Genomic DNA, 25,441 nt, shown 5'->3' with positions numbered 1-25,441 from the left:
AGCTATATACTTAAAATATTTACTCTTTATGTTGTTAATTATCATTAATGAGTCAAAGTATAAAAACAAAGAAATATAAATGAGAAATAAAAGTTTAGATAGATACAAGTATAAATAATTATTAATTTTCCCTCCGTTTGCTTCTCCGTTGATGTAAGAGGAAGCTCCACCTGTTTCTCTGCAAATCCCTCCGTCATTTTCTCTCTCTCTCTCTCTCTCTAAAAAACATAATGATCTGCATTTTCTCTTCCACTTCTTAAATCCCTTTCTCTCTTCGTTTTCTTTCTTTCTTTCTTCTTTTAAATTCAATGGAAAGTGTTCCTTCGGAAGATTCACATTCAGAAAACAACGATGACGAGCGAGTCTATTTCGTTCCTCTCAGGTCACATTCACGTTCCACTCTTCCTCTCACATTTTCTCCAATTCCAATTCTCCGAACCTCAAATAATTTCATTGACCATTTCCACGTGCATTGATATCATAATCAATCCTACTAATGATTTGAAAAAAAAAAAAAAGAAAAGAAAAACACAACATTTCTCTTTTGCTTCAATTTGATAGCTGCCTTTCCCCTTTTTTGTTTCTCCCACACGCATTGGTCTATGGAGTCTTGTGAATACTTGAATTGTTGGATTGAAAGTTGTTGTGAATGGTGTATTGATGTTGTGTGTGTTTTCAGGTGGTGGAAGGAAGCTAAGGGTCCAATGCCGGAGGGTTCGGAAGGGAAGGAGGGTGTTTTATATTCAGGTGTTGCTGGTTCTTCATATGCAGGTCCTATGAAGATCATCAACAACATATTCAATTCGGATCTCATGTTTGGTCTCAAGAGGGAGGAGGAGTCATCCATGCAGAATCGCGAGAATGGCGAGGTTGGTGTGTCTGGCAGGGACTTTGCATTGGTTTCTGGGGAAATGTGGTTGCAGGCACTCAAGTGGTGAGTGGTTTTAGAGAATTCTATCTAACTTGTATAAGCAAATATTGTATAAATGATTGAATTGTGCGAGGTTCTAGTCAAAATATGCTTTTATGCTAGGTTTTTTTTTTTCCCCTCAACTGCACGTTGTATTGTGGTAAGTTTGAACAATTTGCTAAATTGGCTTGACAATTGTTTCTGGTTCTGCTGTGTGAAACTCTACTGTGATTTCATATTCATGGTACAACTTTATGCTGTGTCTTTCATGGTCATGTATGAAACTTTAAACAGTCATGTTAGTTTAATTTCAACTTTGGGGTGAAATAAAATCGTTTTTGCATTACAATCTAATTTGAATGAAAAGTAAGCTGATATAGATGCTACAACCACTTGTTTTACATGGTTTTTTGTAATTATTTCTAAAGAAAAGCAATTGCAAGTGAATTAGATTTCCGCTTTTGGGGAAACTATTTTATCTTTTCTATAATTAGAAATTTTAGTATAGATTCCATTCAATGATTAGATTACACTTTGATTATATAAAGTATTCGATATAATCAATTACCTTTTGCCACTGATTCAATTATAATTTACACTTCGGGTGCTATGTGGTATTTTTTTATATAAAAAAAAACATTAATTGAAGTGCATTTGTTAAGGTGTTCAAATTTAAAAACTATTTGGAAATTATTTAATTGTCTCACTCATTGATAATTACTTTTCTTAGTTTGAGTGGATACATAAGATGATAAGAGCAAACACACTATAATTATATCAAGTTAGCAACAAATTTTCCCTTATCTGCCTATTCCATTCACATGTATGTTACTGGAGGGAAGTGATGGAATGTGGTGGCTATCCCTTTCCAAGGCTTAGCATGCTACAAACCTAACTTGCGATAGATCATCTTCGAGGGGAATGTTCCAATTGAACCTAATCCTAACATGAAAATTTTTTGTCCTTATGTTATGTCAAGCAAACTCGAAATCCCTGTTTGCAACAACCTGATAAATTTGATTACTAGCACCAGGAATATAGTTTTTCCTTAAATTTTTTTTATACCTATCATTATAAATGAATGTAATCACATAATGATTTTGCCTATGCAGCATACAATAGAAAATCTCACCTTAGATGATTTGATTATGTATGGACAAGATTCATAAAAGTTATAGTAATGAGATTAGATCAGATAGTAATACTTCAATAGTTGGAGATAGAGGGATACAAAGACAAACTATCGGTGAAGCCGTGAAAAAATATTTAGATTTAAATTTGATGTCTATGCATCTTATTTTGTAATAGGATACCATGGTGTCTTAAAGCAGCCAACCCACTTAGTGAAACACGAATGGTTATTGTCCATGGTTGATCAACATTCATAATACTTGTTAATTGCGTTTCCTGTATCACATGTTTTGGTTTCTTTAGGCATAGTGATTCAAAAAATGCAATAAAGGATGAGAAAGGGTGTTCATCTACTGAGGACGATATGGCAGACATATATCCTTTACAACTTAAGCTAAATGTTCAGAAAGAAACAAAATCATTGGGAGTAAGAATAAGCAAAAAGGTAACTAGTTTTTACTCCTTTTATTATTGCTGTTGTTCAAGGGTATCTAATGACTAATGGCTAAGGCATTTGGATTAATATTCCACAATTATTTTGTCAATTTTTTAGTTATCAATGTTGAAGGAATGTTGGTGGAACCATGGTGTTTTGATGCTTTAAGATAATGATAAACTATAATAGAAACATACTGAAAAGAGAAAATATGAAAGAAAAATCGATTCCACAATGATCGAAAATTAATTTTCTGCATGTAAGTAAATAACTCGCTTGAGCAGTTATTATTGCCAAAAGGCTTTATATATGAGTAGCAATATTGTCTGGTTAGGTTCAATATGGCTTTCCTTTTTTGTTCATTTGTTTTCAGGCAATCATGGTACTCATTTCATTATCTCTTTCTTCAAATCCTAATCCAGTTTCCCATTTTTTCCCTTCTTCATAGGACAACGCACCTGAGCTCTTTAAAAGATCCTGTAAAATATTTGGTGTAGATACAGAGATGGTAAGATAACATTCTGTTTGCAGTTTTACCTATCAAATTAGAACAGAAAAATAGATACATTTTCAGCAATCATATTGAAACTGCAAGAAATTGAGGATTTCTGACCTGTTATTGCACAGTTACGCATTTGGGACTTTTCAGGTCGGACAACCTTATTTTTTCTGAATGACAAAAGCAAGATTTCATCCGAAGGTCAAAAGCAGTCCGAGGAGGTAAATTAGATTATATTTTGCTTAACAAATTTCTATACTTTTCTTCATATTTTTATCATTATAAGTTCCTTATTGTTTATTGTGGATACCTTTTTTTCTTTTTGTTTCCTGCATTTCTGTCAATTGTTTAATTGAATTGACACTCTACATGAGGTTTGTAGATACAACGGCATTGGTCCATGATTTTAGTTTTAATCACATGTTGAATGTGTTTGGCGGAGAAAAACGCATCATCTTGGAAGTATATTAGCTTATTGTCCTTTTTGCCTCAAATGACATGTCATTTTTTTGCCGGAATCTTTATTTTTAGCATTTTTGTAGAACAGTAACTTGTCTTCTCTCTTGATGGCTGCTTGTTGATAATTGTGACAACTTTGCCGTATGAATTATTGACTATGATTCAAAAGTGCTTTATGTGCAATATTAATATGACTCTTAATGATATACAGATTTTTCTAGAGTTGCAAGTTTATGGGTTGTCAGACCCATCGAGATGTAAAGAAGGGAAGAAAGACGAGAATAATAGTTCGTTTAAGATGAATGGTATCGCTTTTTGCCCTGGCGAAGCTGGTTCATTGGGATTAACCGGATTGCAAAACCTGGGAAATACTTGTTTCATGAACAGTGCTCTCCAGTGCCTAGCACACACACCAAAGCTTGTTGACTATTTTCTTGAAGATTATGCCAAAGAAATAAATCATGATAACCCATTGGGAATGGATGTATGTTACCATTATTTAGCTGCTTGTACTTTATTAGCTTGATATATCTGGAAATTCTCTTGTAGGTAAATTCTATTCTTAGGAAGTCCTTCACTTTATATTCTTTGAATTTGCTTCTCTCCAGGGTGAGATAGCTTTGGCATTTGGAGATTTACTTAGGAAGCTATGGGCTCCTGGAGCGGGTCCGGTAGCACCAAGAGCTTTCAAAGCAAAGCTTGCTAGATTTGCACCTCAATTTAGTGGATTTAATCAGCATGATTCCCAAGTTAGTGAATCTTGGTCCTTCATTCTATGCTTATATTTTTATTATTATTTTATTTTGGCCTTTTGAATATTATTTCTCATGTATCCTTCCATTGTCTACAATATTTTTTCCCCACAGGAGCTTCTTGCTTTCTTATTGGATGGACTTCATGAAGATTTGAATCGTGTTAAACGTAAGCCATATATTGAAGCCAAGGATGCTGATGATCGACCAGATACAGAGGTTGCCGACGAATATTGGCATAACCATTTGGCTCGCAATGATTCTATAATTGTTGATGTGTGCCAAGTATGTATCCTCTTGTTTTGTGCAAATGCAATCACAGTGTTAATTGATTAGTTGTTATGATTCCGAGATTATGTTGGAAAGTGTTAATAGATTTTCCTTTTCCATATTTATCATTCACTCAAACATTTATAACTTTAGTATACTATAAACAGTTACTTAGATAGAGTTCAACCTTAAGCAAGCAGGGTGGCAAAGTGACACATCTTTATGTCAGTCAATTATGTCAAATTAATATTTTGAAAAATTTAGAGCATGCAATGTCTACAGTATGATGAATTCAGACATAATATTATATAGGGCAAACACTTATTGTTCAAAAAAATAAAATTTAAAAATTCATTTGGATTTTTAATTCTACTGGATCTTCCATAAATAATAAAGATCATTCATAAATAGACAGGATTAAAAATCATGACCTTTAAAATGTCAATGTTGTATATGACACTTAGGTGATCTTAGTATCTTGATCAATTATGAAGTATAGCAGTAGCAGTTGATGCCAAAAAAAAAAAAAAATGGAGTAACAAGAAAGTTGGATCATAAATTCAAGTCAAGAATGATCTGTGATTCTCTTCTGCTTCTAGAATATTGCAATCTACACACTTTTTCAACTGTTGCTGGGTTCTGTCCATGTGAATTAAATTCGCTGCCTTTTCTTCCTAACATTATTCTGTTTGCTCTATGAACCACCATTATTATCTTATGCAGGGTCAATATAAATCAACATTAGTTTGTCCAATTTGTAGAAAGGTCTCTGTGACATTTGATCCATTCATGTACTTATCATTACCTCTGCCGTCGACAACAATGAGAACAATGACTTTGACTGTTGTGAATAATGGCATTAATGGAATTACTCAATTATCACCGTACACTGTTTCCGTCCCAAAAAATGGAAAACTTCAAGATCTGACTAGAGCTTTAGGCATTGCATGTTCTTTGGGGCTTGATGAAACTTTATTGGTGGCTGAGGTATCTCTGTTCAGTTTAAAAATCTAATTTGAAGCCAGTTCTTTTCTTCTGAGTTTCATTATGGATACCTAAACATATTGTAGAAAATTATATGTCTAAAGCATGGGCTGTGGTACAGGCATACAACAACATGATTATACGTTTTCTTGAAGATCCATCTGATTCATTATCCTTAATCAGAGATGCTGACAGACTTGTTGCTTACCGATTTATGAAAGATAATAGTGATGGACCTTTTCTTGTCTTTACAAATCAGCAGATGGAGAAGTAAGTTTTTTGTCTGAAGAGGACTATCTGTTAAATCAATTCCTTTCTTGTGATAATACAAAGTAATAGTGTTTGCGATTTCACGAGCAAGACTCATTAAAATCTCTCAAATCAGTCTAAGATGTATTAGCTACCATTATAAGCAATCAGGAAATTATTCCAGCCTAAGATTCCTCTGTAGAAACTAGAAACATGGATGACTTCAGTTTTAAAAGAACATGGTTATGTTATTTGATCAAGACAGTTTTGCTAGGGAATTGTTGGTATCCATGATATATTGTTTCCAATTTATATTTTTTATGTCTTCTTTCTATAAATATGTTGCCAAATTTTGACCGTAAACTCACGGGATATAGAAAGCCATAACAGAACTGAATTATGAAGCTTGTTGGTAGAATAAAAGGAAATGTCATCATATAATATCTCAAATACCTTGTTTAAGTTTAGCATTATTATTTGACATCTCCCATAATTAGATGGTTTTAATTTACCTTTGCAATTGACAGTTTGAACTACTCTATCAGTTGAATGCTCACTGCCAGACTATAAACGAAAATTGGGTTCATATGCTCACTTATAATCTGCATGCCATGCATAGGCTTTTATTGTTTACTTGTGTTTCTCCTTACCATCGTTAACTTTGGATTTTAACAAATCTTGTCAGGCCGCAAACTCATGGGAAATCAACTCCAAATTGGAAGGCTTTTGGAGTTCCTATTGTGTCTAAGCATTGCAATGTTACAAAAGGATCTGATCTCCGTGATCTCTATCTAAAGTTGCTAAATTCATTTCAAATTTCAACTGAAGAGTCCTTAGAAAATTTAGATTTGAGTAACAAAACGGAAAGAATGGCAGAAACAGAGGGGACGGAGTCACCACATTTAAGTTCAAGTATGAATGGGGAAGATTCTTCTTCAGATGGAGGACTGGAGTTTTACATAACAGATGAAAAAGGGATCGTCAAGGATTCCAAGATATCAATGAATGAGCCACTGGAAATAAATCAAGAGTTGAGGCTGCTGCATGTGCTTGTATATTGGTCAGATAAACAGATTCAACAATTTGATTCCCAGCTTTTCAGTCCATTGCCTGAGGTTTACAAGTCTGGGTTTTTGGCAAAGAAACCTCAGGAGTCAGCTTCACTATACAAGTGCCTTGATACATTCTTGCAAGAAGAACCTCTTGGACCCGAAGACATGTGGTTAGTTACTATACAACGGCAACATTAAGGAAAAGAACTATAAATCTTTGATTGGCAATTTGATTTGCATTTTCTTTTGCTTACAATTGAATGGGATACTGTGTATCTAAATACTCTAAAATACTATATTTTTCTTAAAATGATTTTCATCAAGTCTATATCGTCTTGCATGAAGTATTTCGTGAGCAGTGTTACTTTTTTCTAAGGTGGATTTGTGTAATTCTAGGTACTGCCCTAGCTGTAAAAAACATCGTCAAGCCAGTAAGAAGCTAGATCTTTGGAGACTTCCTGAGATTTTGGTCATTCATCTTAAGAGGTTTCAATATAGTCGTTACATGAAGAACAAGCTGGAAACATATGTTGACTTTCCTGTGGATAATCTTGATTTGTCAGCTTATATTTCTCACAGGAATGGCAAATCTTACCAATACATGCTATATGCTATCAGTAACCATTATGGAAGTATGGGAGGTGGTCATTACACAGCTTTTGTCCATGTAAGTGCTCATTTTTAAGCATATAATTTTGGGTACGATGAGATTTTTACCTATAAAACAAACCTAAGTTTGTGGATTATTGGAAATAGTTTCAATCCTTTGTAAAATTCTGAACTTCACAATGAAAGGTTGTCTTGTTTTGTTTAGAGGGTAAGCTTGGCACAATAGTATGGTTTCTCCATTGGTTTACTTATTATGCAAATTGCAATGATTGTGAAAAGTTGATCCTATTGGATAACATTGTTACTATCATTATATAATATATATGGTATGTTCACTCTCATTGATTTGTGCTACCATGTTTCATGTAGCATGGTGGTGATCAATGGTACGACTTCGACGATAGCAATGTTCATCCCATTAGTAAGGAGAAGATAAAGTCATCAGCTGCCTATGTTCTTTTCTACAGAAGAGTTGTCGAAGGATAAACATAACAGTAGAGTTGCACATAGTTCAAATAGCATTGAAGCTAGGAATCATTGATTCATACATTATTATAGTCTTACAGGTATACCTAACAAAAGGTAGAATATTTTTTTGTTCACATGTTTTACATTTTTTGGCTAGTTGTGTTTTAGAGTGGGATTAGAAAGGAAGGGGATATTGTAAAGATTAGTGGGGTATTAAGAATTAGAACTTTAACAGTTGAAAGCGCATGGTGTAGAAATGTTGTACTAGCTCGTAAGAGTTGGTAATTTATTGGATTATATTTTGTACCTATTTCGCATCTTTTTTTTTTTTTCAAAACCAAGAACATCTTATGATTCATTAATTTTCTATTTCCTTTCAAGCGTGCTGTCATAAATTCAATTATTCAAGAGTTGCAAAAGAAGTTTGAGAGAAAAATAAAACTTGTTTGAAAGGGCTTCATTGAAGATTATGTTCTTTTTCCTTCATTTGCCAATGACAAATAATGATTGAGCAAAGATGTTACCTTGATTCAAATGTTCAGATACATTTTGTGTTACTAATAGATGCTTAGCTAAAATAATATACATGACAGTAGTTCATGAAGTTCTGTCTTTGCAGGGGGGAAGAAAATCAAAGCAATTACTAGCAACCATAGTTTCTTTTTCTTTTCTATTTTTAATGTGTATTTTGCTGAGGAATTAGGGAGAATGAAGTGGAAAAAAACAAACACTGCATACTTTGCCATTCTTAAAGAAGAAGTGGATCTGAGTAGTACTGTAATGTATGGCATTTGTCAGTTCTCAGAAGTATGGACCATGTTTCCAATTTGGGGTTAAGGTGTGCCAGAACTCCTCTTTGATTTTTGTACTAATAGTAGTTAATGCAGCCTTAATCTAACACAGGACCACTTTTCAAATTCTGCTCAACACTGGTTCTCACTTGTAACCTTTCTTATTTTGAAATGTATTGTTTGTATTCTCTTCTGTCTCGTACAAGGAATTGGGATGGTGGAGGAGTATGCGGGATTTGGTGTACACCACAAAATGAGTATAGAAAATGTGACGGAAACTTTTTTTTTTATGGTAATTAATTAGCTTTTAATAAAGAATGTACTAGATTATCGAGAAACATAAGGTTAAAAAAATTCGATATTTTACTTAAAATAAAAAGAGTAAATTAAATACGGAAAATTGTCAAATCTAGTAAAATTTTTGTAAAAACAATTAATTTATTTAAAATTATAATATCAAAAAATTTTAATAGAGTTAAATCGAAAAAGATGATGATCAAACTAGACATTGAAGATTAACTCAGGATCTAGAGGGGTCCTGAAGAGGCCTCCCCCAACTGGCCCCCCAAAATTTTTATAATATATAAATATTAATGAATAATATTTTGTCATATGTTTGAGTGGTTGAACTATGTTTATAAATCGATGGTCTATAATTCAAACCAAACTTGTTATTTACGTGCATGTTTTAAAATATGTATGACATTAAAAGCCCATTGAATAATGTGGCTTAAATTTGCCCCTTTCCCATCCACATGCACTACCTTAAAATTAGGTTTTAATTTGGCGTCAATCTATTCTCACCTAAGTTATTGTTATCCTTAATACGCTAACTAGGATGATTCAGGTTGCAATTATCATTCTATGACTATGCTACAAAGACTACAATATTTTTAAAAATATTGTTAAAATTAAAATAATATTTTTTTATCGTTAAACGCTTTTCAAAAAGTATTATTAAAAAAAAATACTACCAAAATATATAAAAAAATATATCATTAATTTTAACAACACTTATATAATTATTATAGTTATCGTAACATAGACATACTAAAATCTGCCGTATCTATAATTAAAACAGCTTCGTTTATTAACAAAAAATAAAAAATAATAATAAAAAGCTTTAAAGTCACCGGGAACTTGCACTAGAGCAACAACAAAGCTAAAGACAAAGAGATACAGCAGAAACTCCCAAATCCATCCAACGTTTGAAGAATTTTAGTAGAACCACACTACTAATAACACTTGGATTTTTATCACACAACATGATTATCTATTTGCTAACCAAATTAAACCTGAGATGGGTGATATATATTGTTAGATTAAGTTAGATTATTGCACCTACTCATGTTCATTACTTATATATTGCCTCTATTCTATATATAAATTCTGTCTTGCTAATTATTAGTAACCCTTTTCAACTTTCCTTTCGGGTATTATTTGCTTGACCAATAGCTTAATTTATAGTGATAATGGATAATAACTTAATTAAACTTCATGTTTAATATATAGATATAGCATCAAATCTAGACATGTTATTTGGGTTTGAAGTCTTAACATAAATAATTAACATACATTGGCCAAAATAATTAACATGCAACTAACTTTCCTTATATCAAATATTAAGTTGAACTGTTATCAAATTTTTAACAAATTGATTATTTATAATTTTCCAATTTTTAAACATATTCAACGTAAGGTATCATCATAATTTGTAACTAAAAAGTGTCCATTGTTGTTGATATGTGCAAGGTCCAAAAAAATAATAATGAGAATCTGAAAAATATATAATTGGGTATGGGAAGGCTGTTAGTGACATGACAGTCCGAATAGGTTTCAGAGACATTTTCATTAATTGATTGGATTGATTTGTTTGTTCAAAGGGAAATAAAAGAGAAAGAGAAAGATAAAGTGATCCATCTTTAATTTGTTTGTTTGAGACAGCACCCACTTCCTTCTGAGAACCACACAAATATGTAATAACCCCACCACCTACCTCTTTGATTTGACCTTTCAGATTCTCTCATTATAACCTCTTCCCACCAGACAAACTCATCTTATCACTTAACCATTTTTCTACCATGCACCCATTAATTACACTATCTTACTTTTCATTTTTGGGAAACTTGTTCTATCTATATCATTCTCTCTAATTTATTCATAACTTACAACTTTGAACATGCATGCATTTTGATTATATTCTATACATTATTTATACTTAAAATGGTATAATTAAATTATTTTTTTCTAAATTTTTAATGCACTAATTAATTCTTTAAAAATTTTTTACTCTTAAAAAATTAGATATTGAGTTTTGTATTTAGAAAATTTAGAGAATTGCATATAACCTAGCTAATATTTAACTTAATATCATACATTTGTTCATCATATTCAATCAATTTTGAATATTCAAATTTACACTTTTTATTTTTTTTAAGTCATAGAGTTTAGATTTTTAATAATAATAATAATAATAATAAATCGAATTACACATTCAAATCGAATATAAATATTTCAATATCATGAATAACTAAAGATAATAAATTTAAAGCAGCCTAGATCGATTTACACATTCGAATCGGATATAAATATTTTAATATCATAAATCATTAAAGGTGATGAATGAATTTGAGGCTGCCTTCAAATTATAATGTTAGATTTGTGTATAAATTATTATACATCTAATTATTATACATGTAATTTCTAAAAGTTGCATCCATTTTTATGTGGGTATCTCTACAGGTATCAAATTCATTTTATTTGTAAATTTAATTTAGGTACATAGATAATGGACAGAGATTGGGATCATGGATGAGGTTTGTTGTTGTACAAAGGAGACATGCCTTCAACAACATGGCTCTCACGTGTCTTCCTTGAATGAAGGATCCAACATCATCATCAGTCACGGACAGCCATGACCCATCATAACTTCGGTTTAATACATGTTTTATAGTTGTTAAAAAATACATTAAGAAATGTCAATTTGTTCCAAGAAAAAAAAAAACAAAGATATTAAGAAATGAATTTGATTTGTTTTTTCACGATATTTTTTTAATTTAACATGTCAATAACTAATTTGTCACGAATCTGAATTCCATTTAAAAGTTTGCCGCTAACTAATGACTTTCTATATATATGCACAAAACGAAATTTAAATACCTAATAATTTTTTAAGTAGATTAATGATGAGTTAACTATTAAATTAATCTAAGTTGGTTAAAATAATTTTAATTTAAAACCAAACAATAAATATATTAGAAGGTAACAATGCTTGTGCCTATTAGATATATAAAAAATATTGTTTCTACACCAAAATTAACTACTAAAATCAGTTATTAATGTATTTATATACATACGTTGTTTAATTTATTTTCAATGAGTATTTATATTTCAATATATATTTTATACTAGTAACTAATTTTAGTGTACACGTAACATAGTCCATTAATTTGATATTGAACATGGCTAAATAGTAGCAAATTATTTCTGTTGTAATAGCATGCATGTTTGAGCCTTAATTTGGGCACATACACAATGCCAGTCAGTGATGTTTTACTGTGTGAAAATCACTCACAATGCAATGCAAGTCATGTCATAATGAATAAGCAACATTATTGCATAGCAATAGTAGCATTTCATATTTCATTAATAATGAGTCCATGCAATGGTGGTAAGAACAAACTCTAGCTGCCAATATTCTGATCTATCTGCTGCATGTATATGGAACAGTCATCAGTGTGATTTCACGCGCATATATATGTGTGTGTATTTTGATGATGATGATGATTGATTAGGTTCAACAATTCAGCTTTGCTAAAGGATTGTTATTTTTATATTACTCCTGCTTAAAATAAAAGGAAATTTAAAACTATAAATAAAATTAATTGTAAAATAAAATTAATATTAATTTGAAATTTGGATAAACAATTATCAGTTTTGATGAATAATAAATTCATATTTTAAAAACTAAATTAGTTAATTTATTTTAAAGAAAGTCATTTTAAAGTTGTAGAAGATAAATTATTAAGCATGGTATTAATTTTTAATTAAAGAATAATATAACGTAAGTCTGAGATGAGAATTCACTAGTACTACTCAAGTTTAAAGGTAAAACTTCATTTTAGAGTTATAGTATAAAATGTTTCCCATTAATAATTAATAAGTTGCATCCGTTTTATTTCTAGTGTATGTGTATATTTATGTATACTTCAAGTCTAAAAATGTGTTATCTCTACAAAAGATAGAAATATTAGATGACTAACAAATTTTTTTTTTATTTTTGTCTTATATTTGAATTGATATTAATCAACTCTATTTTTTCCACTAAAAATATCAACTTCTAACATTATCCATCTCTCCAATATATATTTGCTTCGTGAAGTATTATAATTCTTAATTTTCTAGCTTTCTTATTTTAAAAGTTGAAAATATTAGACGGCAACGATTAAGCTTATTAGGTACTATATGTCTAACTCTAAACATATATAAGTATTGAAAATTCCACGTTAGTTAAAAAGATATGAAAATAATAGTCTTTTAAGTGCTATATTTAATTGCTGTTGGGGTTCGGGAGATCCATTGGTAGAGTTGAGTAAGATGAGTTGAAATAGATTAAGCTCATGCTCGATTTATGAAAAATGAGTTTGGATTATAGTTTGGCTAACAATCGAATTTATTTTTTAAATTTAAGTTCGACTTACTGAAAATTCATAAACTTGCTCAAGTTAATAAACCGGCTCAAATATATGTATTACTAATTTAATACATAATGAGCTGAGCTTATCCTAACTTAAACTCGATTCATTTAATTTATAAACTCAGTTTCGATTCAGATTATATTCAAATTTAACTCACCAACTCACGAGTTTAATTTATTAAATTATTAACGATTGAGTTCGAACTAATTTATGAACTTGCTTGACTAACTTAGTCCTATCCACTGGTATCATGAAGATAGAGATTGGAAAGAAAATTAGGGTTTTTTGAGGCAGCTATTATATTGCCCTTGGGTTATATATACTTTGGCTTTTTGAAAGAGAAATAAGTTTGGTTTTCTGTGTAACTTTTATTTCCTCTTTAGTCTCCACAATTCGATCAATTAATTAGGAAGGAAGATTATATTAATAAGAATGTTGCTAACATGTGTATTTTTAAGATACTTTTTAAAAATATTATAAAAAAATATTTGACTAATTATTTTTCAAAAATAAGTTTTTATATTTTTAATATATTAAATACATAAAAAAATTAAAAGAATATTATTATATTTTTACCATATATCTTTAAAACACATTTATTTAGTTAAATCCTATTAATAAAAAGAAATAGGCTAAGTTAGTTGTGATTATTTGAGTGCGTGACAGGTGAGGACATGCATGCAACACTGCACTACATGTTGCTCCTTTAATAGGCTGTACTCCATTAACTGAACAAGATGGTCCAGGAAAGAAAATTACAGAAACAAAGAAAAAAAAAAGAGTTAATCAATGTAGCTAGTAAAAAGAATATAATTACATTTCTTCTTTTTTATCTTTTTTATTATCTATTTAAGCACCTCATGCAACATGGTGGGTAAAAAGAGTTCCTTTGGAAGTTGGGGTCAATTGAAAGCACCATTTGCTCAATAATTAATGGTCAAACTGTAACCATCACAAAGATAATGAGGGAAAAAAAAAGACTGTCCAAAATGTGGTCCTCCGAGATGGGAATACGAGAGTTCGAAATATTTGTTTATGTGCTTGGATGGATGTCCAAAATTTTCTAAAAAGATATATATATATATATATAAAATATTCATTAAAAATAAATTAAATAATTCATATATTTATATACATAATGACTAATTTTAGTATACAAACAGCATTATTAATATATATACACATTGACAGACAATTTCCTGATATATCAATTTTATTGTGAATGATTTTTCTTTCCATAACCATAAGGTATTTTTCTTTCTGTTGTGAAGGAATGTGATTAGTCCTTCCTTTTGAATGTAACTAATCAGATTTACATTTTCAAGTGTATCCTTTCATGAATACAACTTAAATTCTTCATTTTCAAATAATATTGTGTATTTAATTTAAAAATGTGATTTATGTTAGATTTATATTCATATGACATTATTAATTAATAAGTTTTGTTTCATTAGGTCTGCTGCATGAATCAAATCATGTAGTACTACATTATATAACGCTATATATATATTCTATGATAATTAATCATTATATATAAAAATCTTTTGAATCAATAGCAATACGAGTAAAAGAAAAATCCCATCATTATAATAATAGTAGCAAAGTATAGTTTACTTAAGCGATCATCAAAGTTCAACATCTTAAAATGCAATCACAAGAAGAATCACAGTCGTTTTATCATAACAAGTATACTCTATAAAAAAAGGGGAAAACAAAAGGAAATACATGTTCTATATATATTATATAACATTGGTGAGATGTTGAGGTTGATTTGCATATGCAAGAGAATGTCTCCAATATCCAGTTGTAGGGTTGGGAAATTTGAGATCAAACTCATAATTTCACTCATTTAGGTCAAGCATAATTTCTTTTTAAAAAAAAGCTGATACTCACAGGCTTGCTTGCATTTATATATATATGATCAGTAGAATCCATTATTAGACTTTTGAGTTCCTTCACCATTATTATGGTCCAACTTTGCTTGCTTGTCATTATTGCCATCCATCTTTAATCCAAAGTGAATATGAGGGAAATGTGCCCACTGCATATTTAAATCATATGCAGACATAGTTTGAATAGGTATATCAAAGGATATAATATAATGTAATACATATATATATACAATCAAATGCTTTTGGATTTTCTTAACTGATAGTTTACAGTTAATTTTCTTTATATAATTTATATTTAATCTATTAATCTAAATATATATTAAAAAATATTGCTACATTTAATATTATTGCTAAATTCCTACAAGTCATCATCGTCGTCGTCATATTTATTTTTTATATATATATATATATATTTTGATTTGTGTGTAAAATAGTGAATGATATTATTTTTTTAAATTTAAACTAAAAAAACAATAAAAATTATTATATCTTTAACATATCATTTTAAATAAGAGTTTTTTTAAATATGTTTAATGTTTTAGATAAATTTTTTATATTTTATATTATTATTTTTTTTAAATTACTAAGAATTAAATTTTATATTTTTTAAATAAAAAATTCTAATATCATATCATAATATTATTGTTTTCAAAAACTTAAACTAATTAATATTTTCAAAAACTTAAACTAATTAAACTAATTAAGAGTGCAGTATAAATAATTATATCTCTAACAAAAATTTATATATTTGACGTAGTTAATATCTCCAGCGAGAGAAGAACTCATTATATGTCCAATTTCTCAACTCTACATGCATGCATGCATCTGATCTCTATATATCAACTTCAACATATTACTTAGATTAAGAACACCCTCCAAGTGAGAACCAGCTGAATAATATATATGATGAATGCCACTTATGCAGCCAAGTTTAAAGTCTTAAAAAAATAAATAAAATAAAACATCTTAATTTGCTCAAACAAATAAGTAAAAATTATTATTCTCGGGTTGTGATTAATGAAGAGAGTGCTATAACCTTAAATCACTAAATAACTGAAGGGTGATAAACACATTCTTACTGGTTCTTTCTTGAGAAAATCTCACTTTTAGTTAGATAGGAACCTTTTATTATTTATATTATACCTCCATGAATTAGCTAGTTGGCTTAAAAGGTGATGAATGGTGTTTTCTTCGCTTACAATAAGCTAAGGATAGGGATATTAAAGGAGTTTTGAGGAAGATACAAGGCTGTGTCTTATATATTGTATAATGGTAAGTTTTGCTTTCTATCTTTTGTCCTCGTTTTGTTTTATAAATAATGTTACACATTTGTTTTCTTTTCAAACTTTAAAATATTTGTTCCATTTAGAACATTCAAGTGATATTAATTTCCTTTTATACATTTATCCCTATCAAAATTGTGTAGTAGTTTTAAGAAAAGAATAAGTGTAATATTAATGATTTTTATAGAATTTTATCAATTCATATGCATATAATTTTCTGCTATTTACTAATATGTTCTTATTTTCTTTGAGATGTATGTCCTTTTGTTTTGTGATGGTTATTGTGAAATAAAAGGAGTACATTTTTAATAAATGATTCAAATGTTAAATTATTAATGAAGCCTAACTTTTTTTTTCCTTTGAAAGAATAATAAGAGGTTAACCGTTTTTATTAATATTAGTCGATATTTTTTATCAATAACTTATTTTTATACTATTAAATTGAGGTTTAGAGTTTAAAATTTAATATTAAAAATTTAAAATATTAATTAAAAATAATAAATTTTGTTGTTAATACAGTATTATTATTTTTTTCTTATTTTGTGATTGTGTCTAAACAACATTTATATATAAGCGTGCAAAACTTAAAAGAAAAAAAAATAATTGAGAATAAACTCACGTTTTTAGCAGCTGTGCTGAAAGCTTCCCTGTGGCTAATATCTGGATTACTGGCCTTGATCCTTTGAATTTCCTCCCTGAATAAAGTGAAAAACCAAACAAATAGAAGGCTTAATCCATTTTATGTATTGGAATCAATATCTGTAAGTCCATTCAAATATAGGCGAAAATGATTTAATGTTGTGCCATGAACGAATGAATTTTCTCAATTAATTTTATGTTATCTTCTCATGATGAGCAATATTGTTTTTCAAAAAATAATATATACATAAAAAAAATTAACAAATTAGCCACTATATATTTATATATAAATATATATTTAATTTATTGTTAATATATATTTTATATTTTAATATATATTTCACATTGATTATTGATTTAGTAGTTGGTGTTTTATGTATACCTAACATGATTCAATAATAATAATAATAATAGATTCAAAAATATTATTTATATACTAAAATCAGTCGTTAAAATTAGTCATTAATATATTTGTGTATAAATATATGTGTGGTTTAATTTATTTTTAATGTGTATTTATATTTTAATATGTATCTTATACTATAGCTGACTTTGGTAACTGATTTTGGTGTATATATAGTATTATTATAAAAGATTATATATCACACATAATATTGTAAAGTCATATGAAAAATGCTGAGATAATTTATATTGAGTTTGTTTGCTTATCCATTAAATTGTTAGAACAAAAAATTTAAAAAAAATTAGTGTGTTTGAAAAAATTTTAATAATAAAAATAAAAATACTAAAAAATAAAAATATCTTTTTTAGACATTATAATTTATAAATTTTTTATTTTCACTTAGAAATATTTTTTTAATATTATAGATAAATAAAAAAATTATATTGTTTTAGTTAAATATAATTATTAAATAAAAAGATATTTTTATATAAATTATTTAAACATAAAATAATTTTATTTTTTTAAAATCTTTAAAAAATTTACTTAAAAAAAACTTTGATAAAAATTCATCCGGACAAATCCATTATCAGTCTAACATCAATTATGTCCCACATCGATTTAATTATGTCTAATAGTTTAGTGTTCTTACTAACAAAACATTTTTGTTTTGGTCTTTGTACCGAAATCTGCATTCTATTATGATGAATTTGAATAATATATGACTTAAAAAAAGGTGATTATCTCTTTCAATATATTTTTTTGTACTTTATTAAAACTCAAACTTTAGATCAACCATCAGAAATTAAAGGAATAAATAATTTGGAGAGAGATAATGAGAAAATTTTGGGCATTGTTTACCACCCAACTTTTGTGTCTATTTTAGTGACAAGATAATTATTGTAGAAATAATATTAGGTTAACTATCAATTTAGTATTAGAAAGATTCAGTAATGATAAAAAAAATCTCTAAAAAATATTATGGATAAAATGATCCCTTTAAAAATATGAAAAAAAAAACTAATAAATATTATATTTTTTATAAGTAACAAAAAGATTTTCATATTTAACAAACAGCTTATTCATTAAATCTAAATTTTTGTGGTAATATTTGAATAAATATTTAGATGTACAAAAAATTCGGAACAAAATTTGATCTTTAAATTTTTTTAAAAAAAAAGTAGTCATTTATAATAATTTTTTTTAAAAAAATTTACTTGACTAAAATTATCAAATTTTAAGGATAAATTTTTTTTTAATAATAATTGTAAAATCTTACATTAAAATTTAATTTCTAAAGTAATTTTTTAGAATATATATTTAATATTTAATTTATTTTATCGTATTTTTAAATATTTTAAAGGCTTATTTATTGTTAGCATATTTTGGGGTTTGTTTTGTCAAACGATAAAAATTTTTGGATGCTATTTTGATAATTTACTCAATAATATTACTACTCTAAAACTAATCCAACTTATATCTCTGAAAAATTGAAAATTCAAAAAATAGCAACTTACTTAATGAATCGGTTATAAGCAGATGGAACACGTTGTCTCTTCTCCGGAGCTGTGATATTCATGAGAGAATTAGTTTGCAATATTAACTTATAAACTGTGCTGAATGAAATGTCATCTATATGTGTAAATTTACGATTTGGCGTAGAATTAGAATCAAATAACAACAATGTTAAAAGCTACATTGTTTATAATTTTGTTTATAAAATATATATTTCATTAATATATAATAAAGATTATTTAATCAAATTTTATTGATGTAATTGAAAAACACCTTTTTATGTAGTTTGAATGAATATATTACACTAATTTTCAAGTATATAAAAGATATAGTAAAGAATTTCATATTGATATCAAATTTTCTAAAAATAATCTATAATATATAAAATTATAATCTAACAGCTGATTCTTTAAAAATTATATCAACAAAAATTTATTCAATCGTGTAACATACTTAAAATAACACTATTGTCTTTGACATAATTAAAGAAAATCAGATCATCAGTGCCAGTAGAACTAGGTGATTAATAATTAAGGACCATATGTCCCTCCCGTGCCATCAAAATAACATTAATATAACTAAAGAGAAATACTATAGGATCAAGTCGTTTGGTAATAACTAAATTAGTCTGATAATTTAAAGAAGGAGAGACAAAAAAATTGGTTAAATTCTATTATAAAAATAATTTATTCGATTAGTTCCTATAATTAAAACTCTAATTGTTGATTTATGCGTTTTCTAAGTTAACATTTATATTATTTATATATACATGAAAAAGCAGCTATATTAAGACTATTTTTAGTTGGAAAGAGATAGAAAAAAAAATACATAAAAATTTATAATTTCTTTTTTTTTTTATATTCTTTCAATTTCTCTCCAACCAAACATTCTCTAAGAGTAGAGAAATACAAAGTTTTATTCTCAAACTAACATTATTTATGACTTTTTTTTTGTTTTTCATAATATTTACATATATAAAATAAGATTCGAATTTTTAATACTTAATTAAGTAGATTAATAAACTAATCACTAGACTAACAAGCCCTCTTCATTTATGATATTTACTATCCAAATTTATTGCTTCTACATGCAATTTTTTTTTTCTGGCATCAAAATTATATGCATATTACTCTTTGTCAAATTCTACCACTATCGTATATCAAAACTTAAATTCAAGATTTATATTGTTAGTACAGTCTCCAGCTGCCAGCTAAAATACAATCTCTCTTATTTATTTATTTCTAATTTTTCCTCAGATATATCTTTTATGCATAATTTTGTCCTGACTGTAAAGGTCACTTTCCGAGGGAAAATTCCCACCACTAAGTAACTGAAGATATTGGAGTGTGGAGTGTACTACTACCACAGCCAAAACTCAATTACCATGAGCTGTTATGGTGCGTGAAACCCGTAACTGTAATTAAAATCAGTATATGGATATCTATTTTAATTTCTAGGGCATAGGATGACAAATTGACAACAAATCAATTAAGGATGGGTCAATTTTTTTGTTATGTAAGGTCACCATCTAAGGAGGGGGAGGGGGGCCATATATAAAATTGATGGAGAGAAGAAAATAATTAGATACCCAAATTGGGTAGCCCTTGTACCAAAGGAAACTCTATTCTCTCTCAGATGGAAGGCCACACTCTTAGAAAAAGGAAAAACTCCTCATCAGTCATCACAATTGGCCTCAATAATATGATGAGCTTACTTATTACTTCTTTTTATATTAACAACTTGTGCCGGTTTTGGAGTGAGTGCAGTGGTGGTCTTTTTGGTCCTCAAAACTAATGAGTTTGTGTTAATGTGTAGAGTAGCTAGCTAGTAACATAAGAGAAAAAAAAGTTCAGGTTGGCCTATATAGCTAAAGTGCTTAGCTTCTTCGTTCATTTCAAACTCTCTCTCACACACACAAAAGAGAGAGAGACACACACAGACACACCAGATTATCAAATGAGATGAGTAATAAATTTCTTTGAGAGTGAGAGGAATAAATGTACCCTATTTTATATTTATATTAATAATCAAAATTAAAATATAAAACTGTATGACTTTTTGAAATAATGATCACATTTTAATTATGATTATTTAGGTATGGACGTATATGGTATGTGCCTAGATTTATTTATCTCTCTGTCATAACACAATTGATTATTATTATTATTATTATTATTATTATTATTATTATTATTATTATTATTTTAGAGAATGAAGTCAGAGAAATAGTGATTTTAAGATTTTATAAAAGTGGGAGGAACAAATCAAAGAATCTTATTTCAATGAATAAGATTATAATAATAACTTGCCTTTTAAAATAATAAATTAACATAACCATTGGATCGTTTTATCACCTTGATTAATATATTAATCAATGTATATATCAAAACAAAAAGAAAATAAAAAATAAATTAAGGACTTGTTTAGTTTGTTAAAATATTACTATTTTTATTTTTAAAATTTGTAAGAAATAAAATAAAATAAAAATAGCATTTTTTCACAAATTCTAAAAAAGAACGTTTAAAACAAAAATAAAAAGAAAATTGAAAACGAAAGAGGCCTAATTAAAGAGTTTGTGACTCACGACGAATGGGAGGAATCCTAGGTGATTGATGACTCTCGACAGGCTCAAATGCCGCAATTTTGTTACATTTTGAAGATGATGATCCCAGTTCTTTGCAGCTGCTTGATTCTTCAAAGCTTAGGTGCTGTTTCTGTGACTAAGCAGCATACATATTAAAGAATTCCAATACAACTAAGATATATATAAGCAATGAAATTTTATAACAAGAAAGTAGTATCATCCCAGAAAGAATGAATGAAGGAGTGTGAATTGAGAATATATATATACCTGATGATGATATTCTTGATGAGGTGGTATTAATGGTTGAAGTGATGCTCCCATGTTAACTGTGAGCAAATTGGCACAATGTCCACATCTAACCGTTACTAAGGTTAGCAAACTGCTGTATGGAACACTAACCTGCCAATAACAACCATTTTCAAATATCATATGCATTTTCTTGTTTTGTTAGTTTAATGTTATTGTAGAGTGTAGATACATTGATCCAACTCAATAATAATATGCTAAGATATATATGACATTGTTAAATAAAAGAGACAGAAAAAGTATTTGAAGAAAGGAGAAGCTAAGATCTTGAATGATGAACATAGATAACCACATATCTATATACCAACAAGTATTCAAGAACTAACTACTAAAGCTTCCAAAGCAGCATGCTGCTTATTTTAGATTGCAATAATAAGGTGATGGAAATCATAAATCATTGACAGAAGAAAAAACACAAAAATGTATAGGTGCCAGCCCAGAAGAAAGAGGTGAAGAATGATGAATAAGATAATATAGCTTGAGAGGGAAGGGAGTACACTTATCTTTTCTCTCATTCATTCTGAGAAGCCTATTTTTATGGGGTCTCTACAGTAGTACAACTAGCTAGCTAGCTAGCCAGGTACATATATATATATATATATATAATGCATTATTATAATCAAATACTCAATAATAAGCTTATAGCACCTGACATTTGTGATTTAAAATTTTAGTACTGCATTGTTGTGGGTGCGCATCACTTTTTTTTCTGACACTGCAAGATGATAAAAGATAGAAATTGTATATGGACTATAGAGAGAGGGGTGTGTGAAAAGGACTTGACTACTGAAACAGAAACCATAAAGGCCACCATGAAGCACCACCACTCTTAACCAATGTACCGCAGTTTTAAATACTAGTTATTTACAACTGTATTATGATATATGATACAAAAAATATAACAAAAATGTATATCTTAAACTCATAATTACCATTATATTTTTATGTGCTGGATATATGTTGTAACAGTAATCTTGCAACTATATAATTGCACTTAAAATCACAATTTAAAATCATTCAATTGTAGTGGCATATAGTATAGGCTAATTCTATGAATAAAGGATAGTGTGATGATGATACTGATCAAGAAACAGAACCGGAGAGTAAATTTACTGCTCCTTTTGTGCAGTGTTAAGTCCTCTCCTCCATTTTGAGGTAGGAAAGAAAAGAATTAGGGAATGCTTCCTCAAAAGGGGTAACATTCAACACTCAACAATCAACATACACCAACAATATATAATGCTATGGTGAAAGAAACAAAGAAAGAGAGATTCAGAGAGAAAAAAAAGGAATAATATTATTACTAGACACAAATTAGGTGGGGGAAAAGAGAAGGGAGAGAAAGTATTTCTTGTTATGGTGCTCAAATGGGGTTATTCTTGATGTGGTACTCATAATAATAATAATAATAATAATAATAATAATAATAATAATAATAATAATAATAATAATAATAATAATCTCTTTGTTTCTATTCTCTCCACTTTGTTTTTCTGGAAAGAAAGAGAGGGACACTGCCTCTGTACTTCAGGGAAGAAATAAGGCCTCAAATTGTGAAAGATTTTCATTAATAATGTTCAGAAAAAATAAAAGAAGGTGCTTCACTGGCAAATTAAATCATCATGAACAGACACTAGTCCACCACTTTCAATTCACCATCACCATCGTCATCATCATAATGCAATTAAGAGAGAGGAGTATATATTGTACATATATGCAATCACATGGATTTGTAAGCAGATTTTAATTTTTTTTTTCAAGATGATACACGTCTTAATTTAGCTCACAAGTACAATAAGCAAACAAGGAAATTAAAGAAAATGAAAAATAACATATTGAATCTGATGTTGACTTTGTACACAATATAGCATATGATATATAACTAATATTATTATCTTCTCTGCATATTAATTTTTCTTCTTTCTTTTTGGGAAAGAAAAAAAGAAGAAGAAGGGGATCGGAACGTAGTAACCCTAATAATACATACCTGCAAATAGCCCTAGTCATCATAGCTCTCAGATTTGTTATGATTTCGTGTATATGCATCCATTTTATTCATAAATCACAAGAAACATCTTCTCACTTTCTAGATTAGTGAATAATTCCTTTAATTTTTTCTGATTCCTAATTATGATATGATAATTAAGAATTATTGTTATTAGGTTTGGACTTCATTCCCAATTTACATTTCTTCTTCGTCTTCTTCTCCTACTTCTACTTCTACTATGAACTTTTCCTTATTATCGATAAACAGCAAAACCAGCTGAACTTCATCATAAAATATATAAGAGAAGCTTGCGAATTATATATATTTCTCGAGTCTAAATTTAAAGTCTTGGTTTTAAATTTTTAATCCATTTATAATATTCTTATGATTAGGTCTGAGCTGAATTTTACTTTTTACATGGCTAAATACGGAAGAAGCAGCTTTGCATTATTATTTATTATTATTATTTTTGTTCCTTTTGATTCTTTCTTTTTCTGAAATGATCTCAAAAGAAGAAACAGGAGAGGAAAACTTTGATTGCCGAATTAGTTGATGAAAGACATGGCACAACGAAAAAGGTGAGAAGAATAAATAAGAGAGAGAGAGAGAGAGAGAACAAGTTTTGTACCGCTAGAATGGTGTTGCAGAAGTTGCAGTGAACATAACAAACACGTTCGGTTGCCATCATGTTTTCCATTCACAAAACTTTCTTCTTTCCTTTTTGTATTTTGGCAAAGATAGAGAGAAGAAAAGATTTATAAGCAGAATTCACGGGTGTGGGTGTGGGTGTGAGTGGAGAGAATTTTATTATTACTTGGATGGAAGAAAAGAAGAAGTAGTAGTAGTAGTAGTAGTGAACATGATCAACGATTTTACAGAATACCAAGAACAATGATAAAGAGATAAAAGGAGCAAAGAAACTTTATTATTATTATTATTATTTTAATTTTTTTTTTTTTTTACGAAGAGAGAGAGAGAGATAGAGAGGGAAGATGTGTACAAAATCTTATAGGTTAGGATGGGACTAGTCTGGTCGGGAAAACCAACTAAGGTATCAAAACTATACTATATTTTTCTAGTAATTAATAAAAAAAATACTTCCTTTAAATTAATTTATAATTATATTATATTATATATATATATAATTAATTTTGAAAGATTCCACTTAAAGAAATTTTACATGTACATTATTTATTATCATGTTAGCATAAATAATTATTTTTCATATTTATAAGGTGATTAAATGGCCATTGAAAAATATTATAATTAGATAATTATATATAATTAAAATAATTTTAATTTTTAGACCAAACTAAATAATATAAAATACTCTACTAATTATGTATTTTTTAGAATTTAGAACATATTAAAATTATTACTAATAGAAAATTTTAAATTTTTTGATAGATACATTAAAAACTTTATATTTATATATTTTCTATAAATAAATTTTTAATTAATAATTTTAATTTGTCTCTTTAAGAGAGATATCATATATTTCATATGAAAATTCTTTCTAGCTACTAGT

At 28.4% G+C, this 25,441-nt stretch overlaps 2 protein-coding genes across 4 annotated transcripts; one reads left to right on the top strand and one right to left on the bottom strand.

The window, feature by feature from the left end:
- The first annotated feature begins 299 nt into the window (after positions 1–299).
- On the top strand, positions 300–8,040 carry LOC130970509 (ubiquitin carboxyl-terminal hydrolase 8). Its single transcript, XM_057896622.1, has 13 exons — positions 300–382; positions 680–934; positions 2,345–2,486; positions 2,926–2,985; positions 3,105–3,197; positions 3,647–3,919; positions 4,044–4,184; positions 4,302–4,472; positions 5,181–5,444; positions 5,563–5,711; positions 6,376–6,912; positions 7,139–7,409; positions 7,721–8,040. The coding sequence occupies exons 1-13, from the start codon at positions 309–311 to the stop codon at positions 7,835–7,837; spliced, it is 2,547 nt and encodes an 848-aa protein (XP_057752605.1). The 5' UTR covers positions 300–308; the 3' UTR covers positions 7,838–8,040.
- A 6,850-nt stretch (positions 8,041–14,890) lies between these two features.
- Positions 14,891–24,877, bottom strand: LOC130970005 (putative axial regulator YABBY 2). 3 transcript variants are annotated; one of them, XM_057895943.1, is made up of 6 exons: positions 24,542–24,877; positions 21,888–22,019; positions 21,621–21,744; positions 19,039–19,087; positions 17,102–17,177; positions 14,891–15,348 (listed from the first exon to the last, which is right to left on the bottom strand). In XM_057895943.1, the coding sequence occupies exons 1-6, from the start codon at positions 24,608–24,610 to the stop codon at positions 15,229–15,231; spliced, it is 570 nt and encodes a 189-aa protein (XP_057751926.1). In that variant the 5' UTR covers positions 24,611–24,877; the 3' UTR covers positions 14,891–15,228. The 3 variants fall into 3 exon arrangements, with proteins under 3 accessions (XP_057751926.1, XP_057751925.1, XP_057751924.1); XM_057895942.1 differs by having other exon boundaries at positions 21,621–21,750; positions 24,542–24,876; XM_057895941.1 differs by having other exon boundaries at positions 21,621–21,756; positions 24,542–24,872.
- Positions 24,878–25,441: the final 564 nt, after the last annotated feature.

Source organism: Arachis stenosperma, chromosome 3, assembly GCF_014773155.1.
Source record: "Arachis stenosperma cultivar V10309 chromosome 3, arast.V10309.gnm1.PFL2, whole genome shotgun sequence".
NCBI lineage: Eukaryota > Viridiplantae > Streptophyta > Magnoliopsida > Fabales > Fabaceae > Arachis > Arachis stenosperma.
This window is presented reverse-complemented; position numbering and strand designations above follow the sequence as displayed.

Coding starts and splice junctions, on each gene's coding strand:
- LOC130970509 (XM_057896622.1), top strand. CDS start 309: ATGGAAAGTGTTCCTTCGGAAGATTCACATTCAGAAAACAACGATGAC. Junction 5,712..6,375: donor ACAAATCAGCAGATGGAGAA/GTAAGTTTTTTG, acceptor AAATCTTGTCAG/GCCGCAAACTCATGGGAAAT. Junction 7,410..7,720: donor ATTACACAGCTTTTGTCCAT/GTAAGTGCTCAT, acceptor TGTTTCATGTAG/CATGGTGGTGATCAATGGTA.
- LOC130970005 (XM_057895941.1), bottom strand. CDS start 24,610: ATGGAAAACATGATGGCAACCGAACGTGTTTGTTATGTTCACTGCAAC. Junction 22,020..24,541: donor TCTGCAACACCATTCTAGCG/GTACAAAACTTG, acceptor TGTTATTGGCAG/GTTAGTGTTCCATACAGCAG. Junction 17,178..19,038: donor GCTTATAACCGATTCATTAA/GTAAGTTGCTAT, acceptor CACTTTATTCAG/GGAGGAAATTCAAAGGATCA.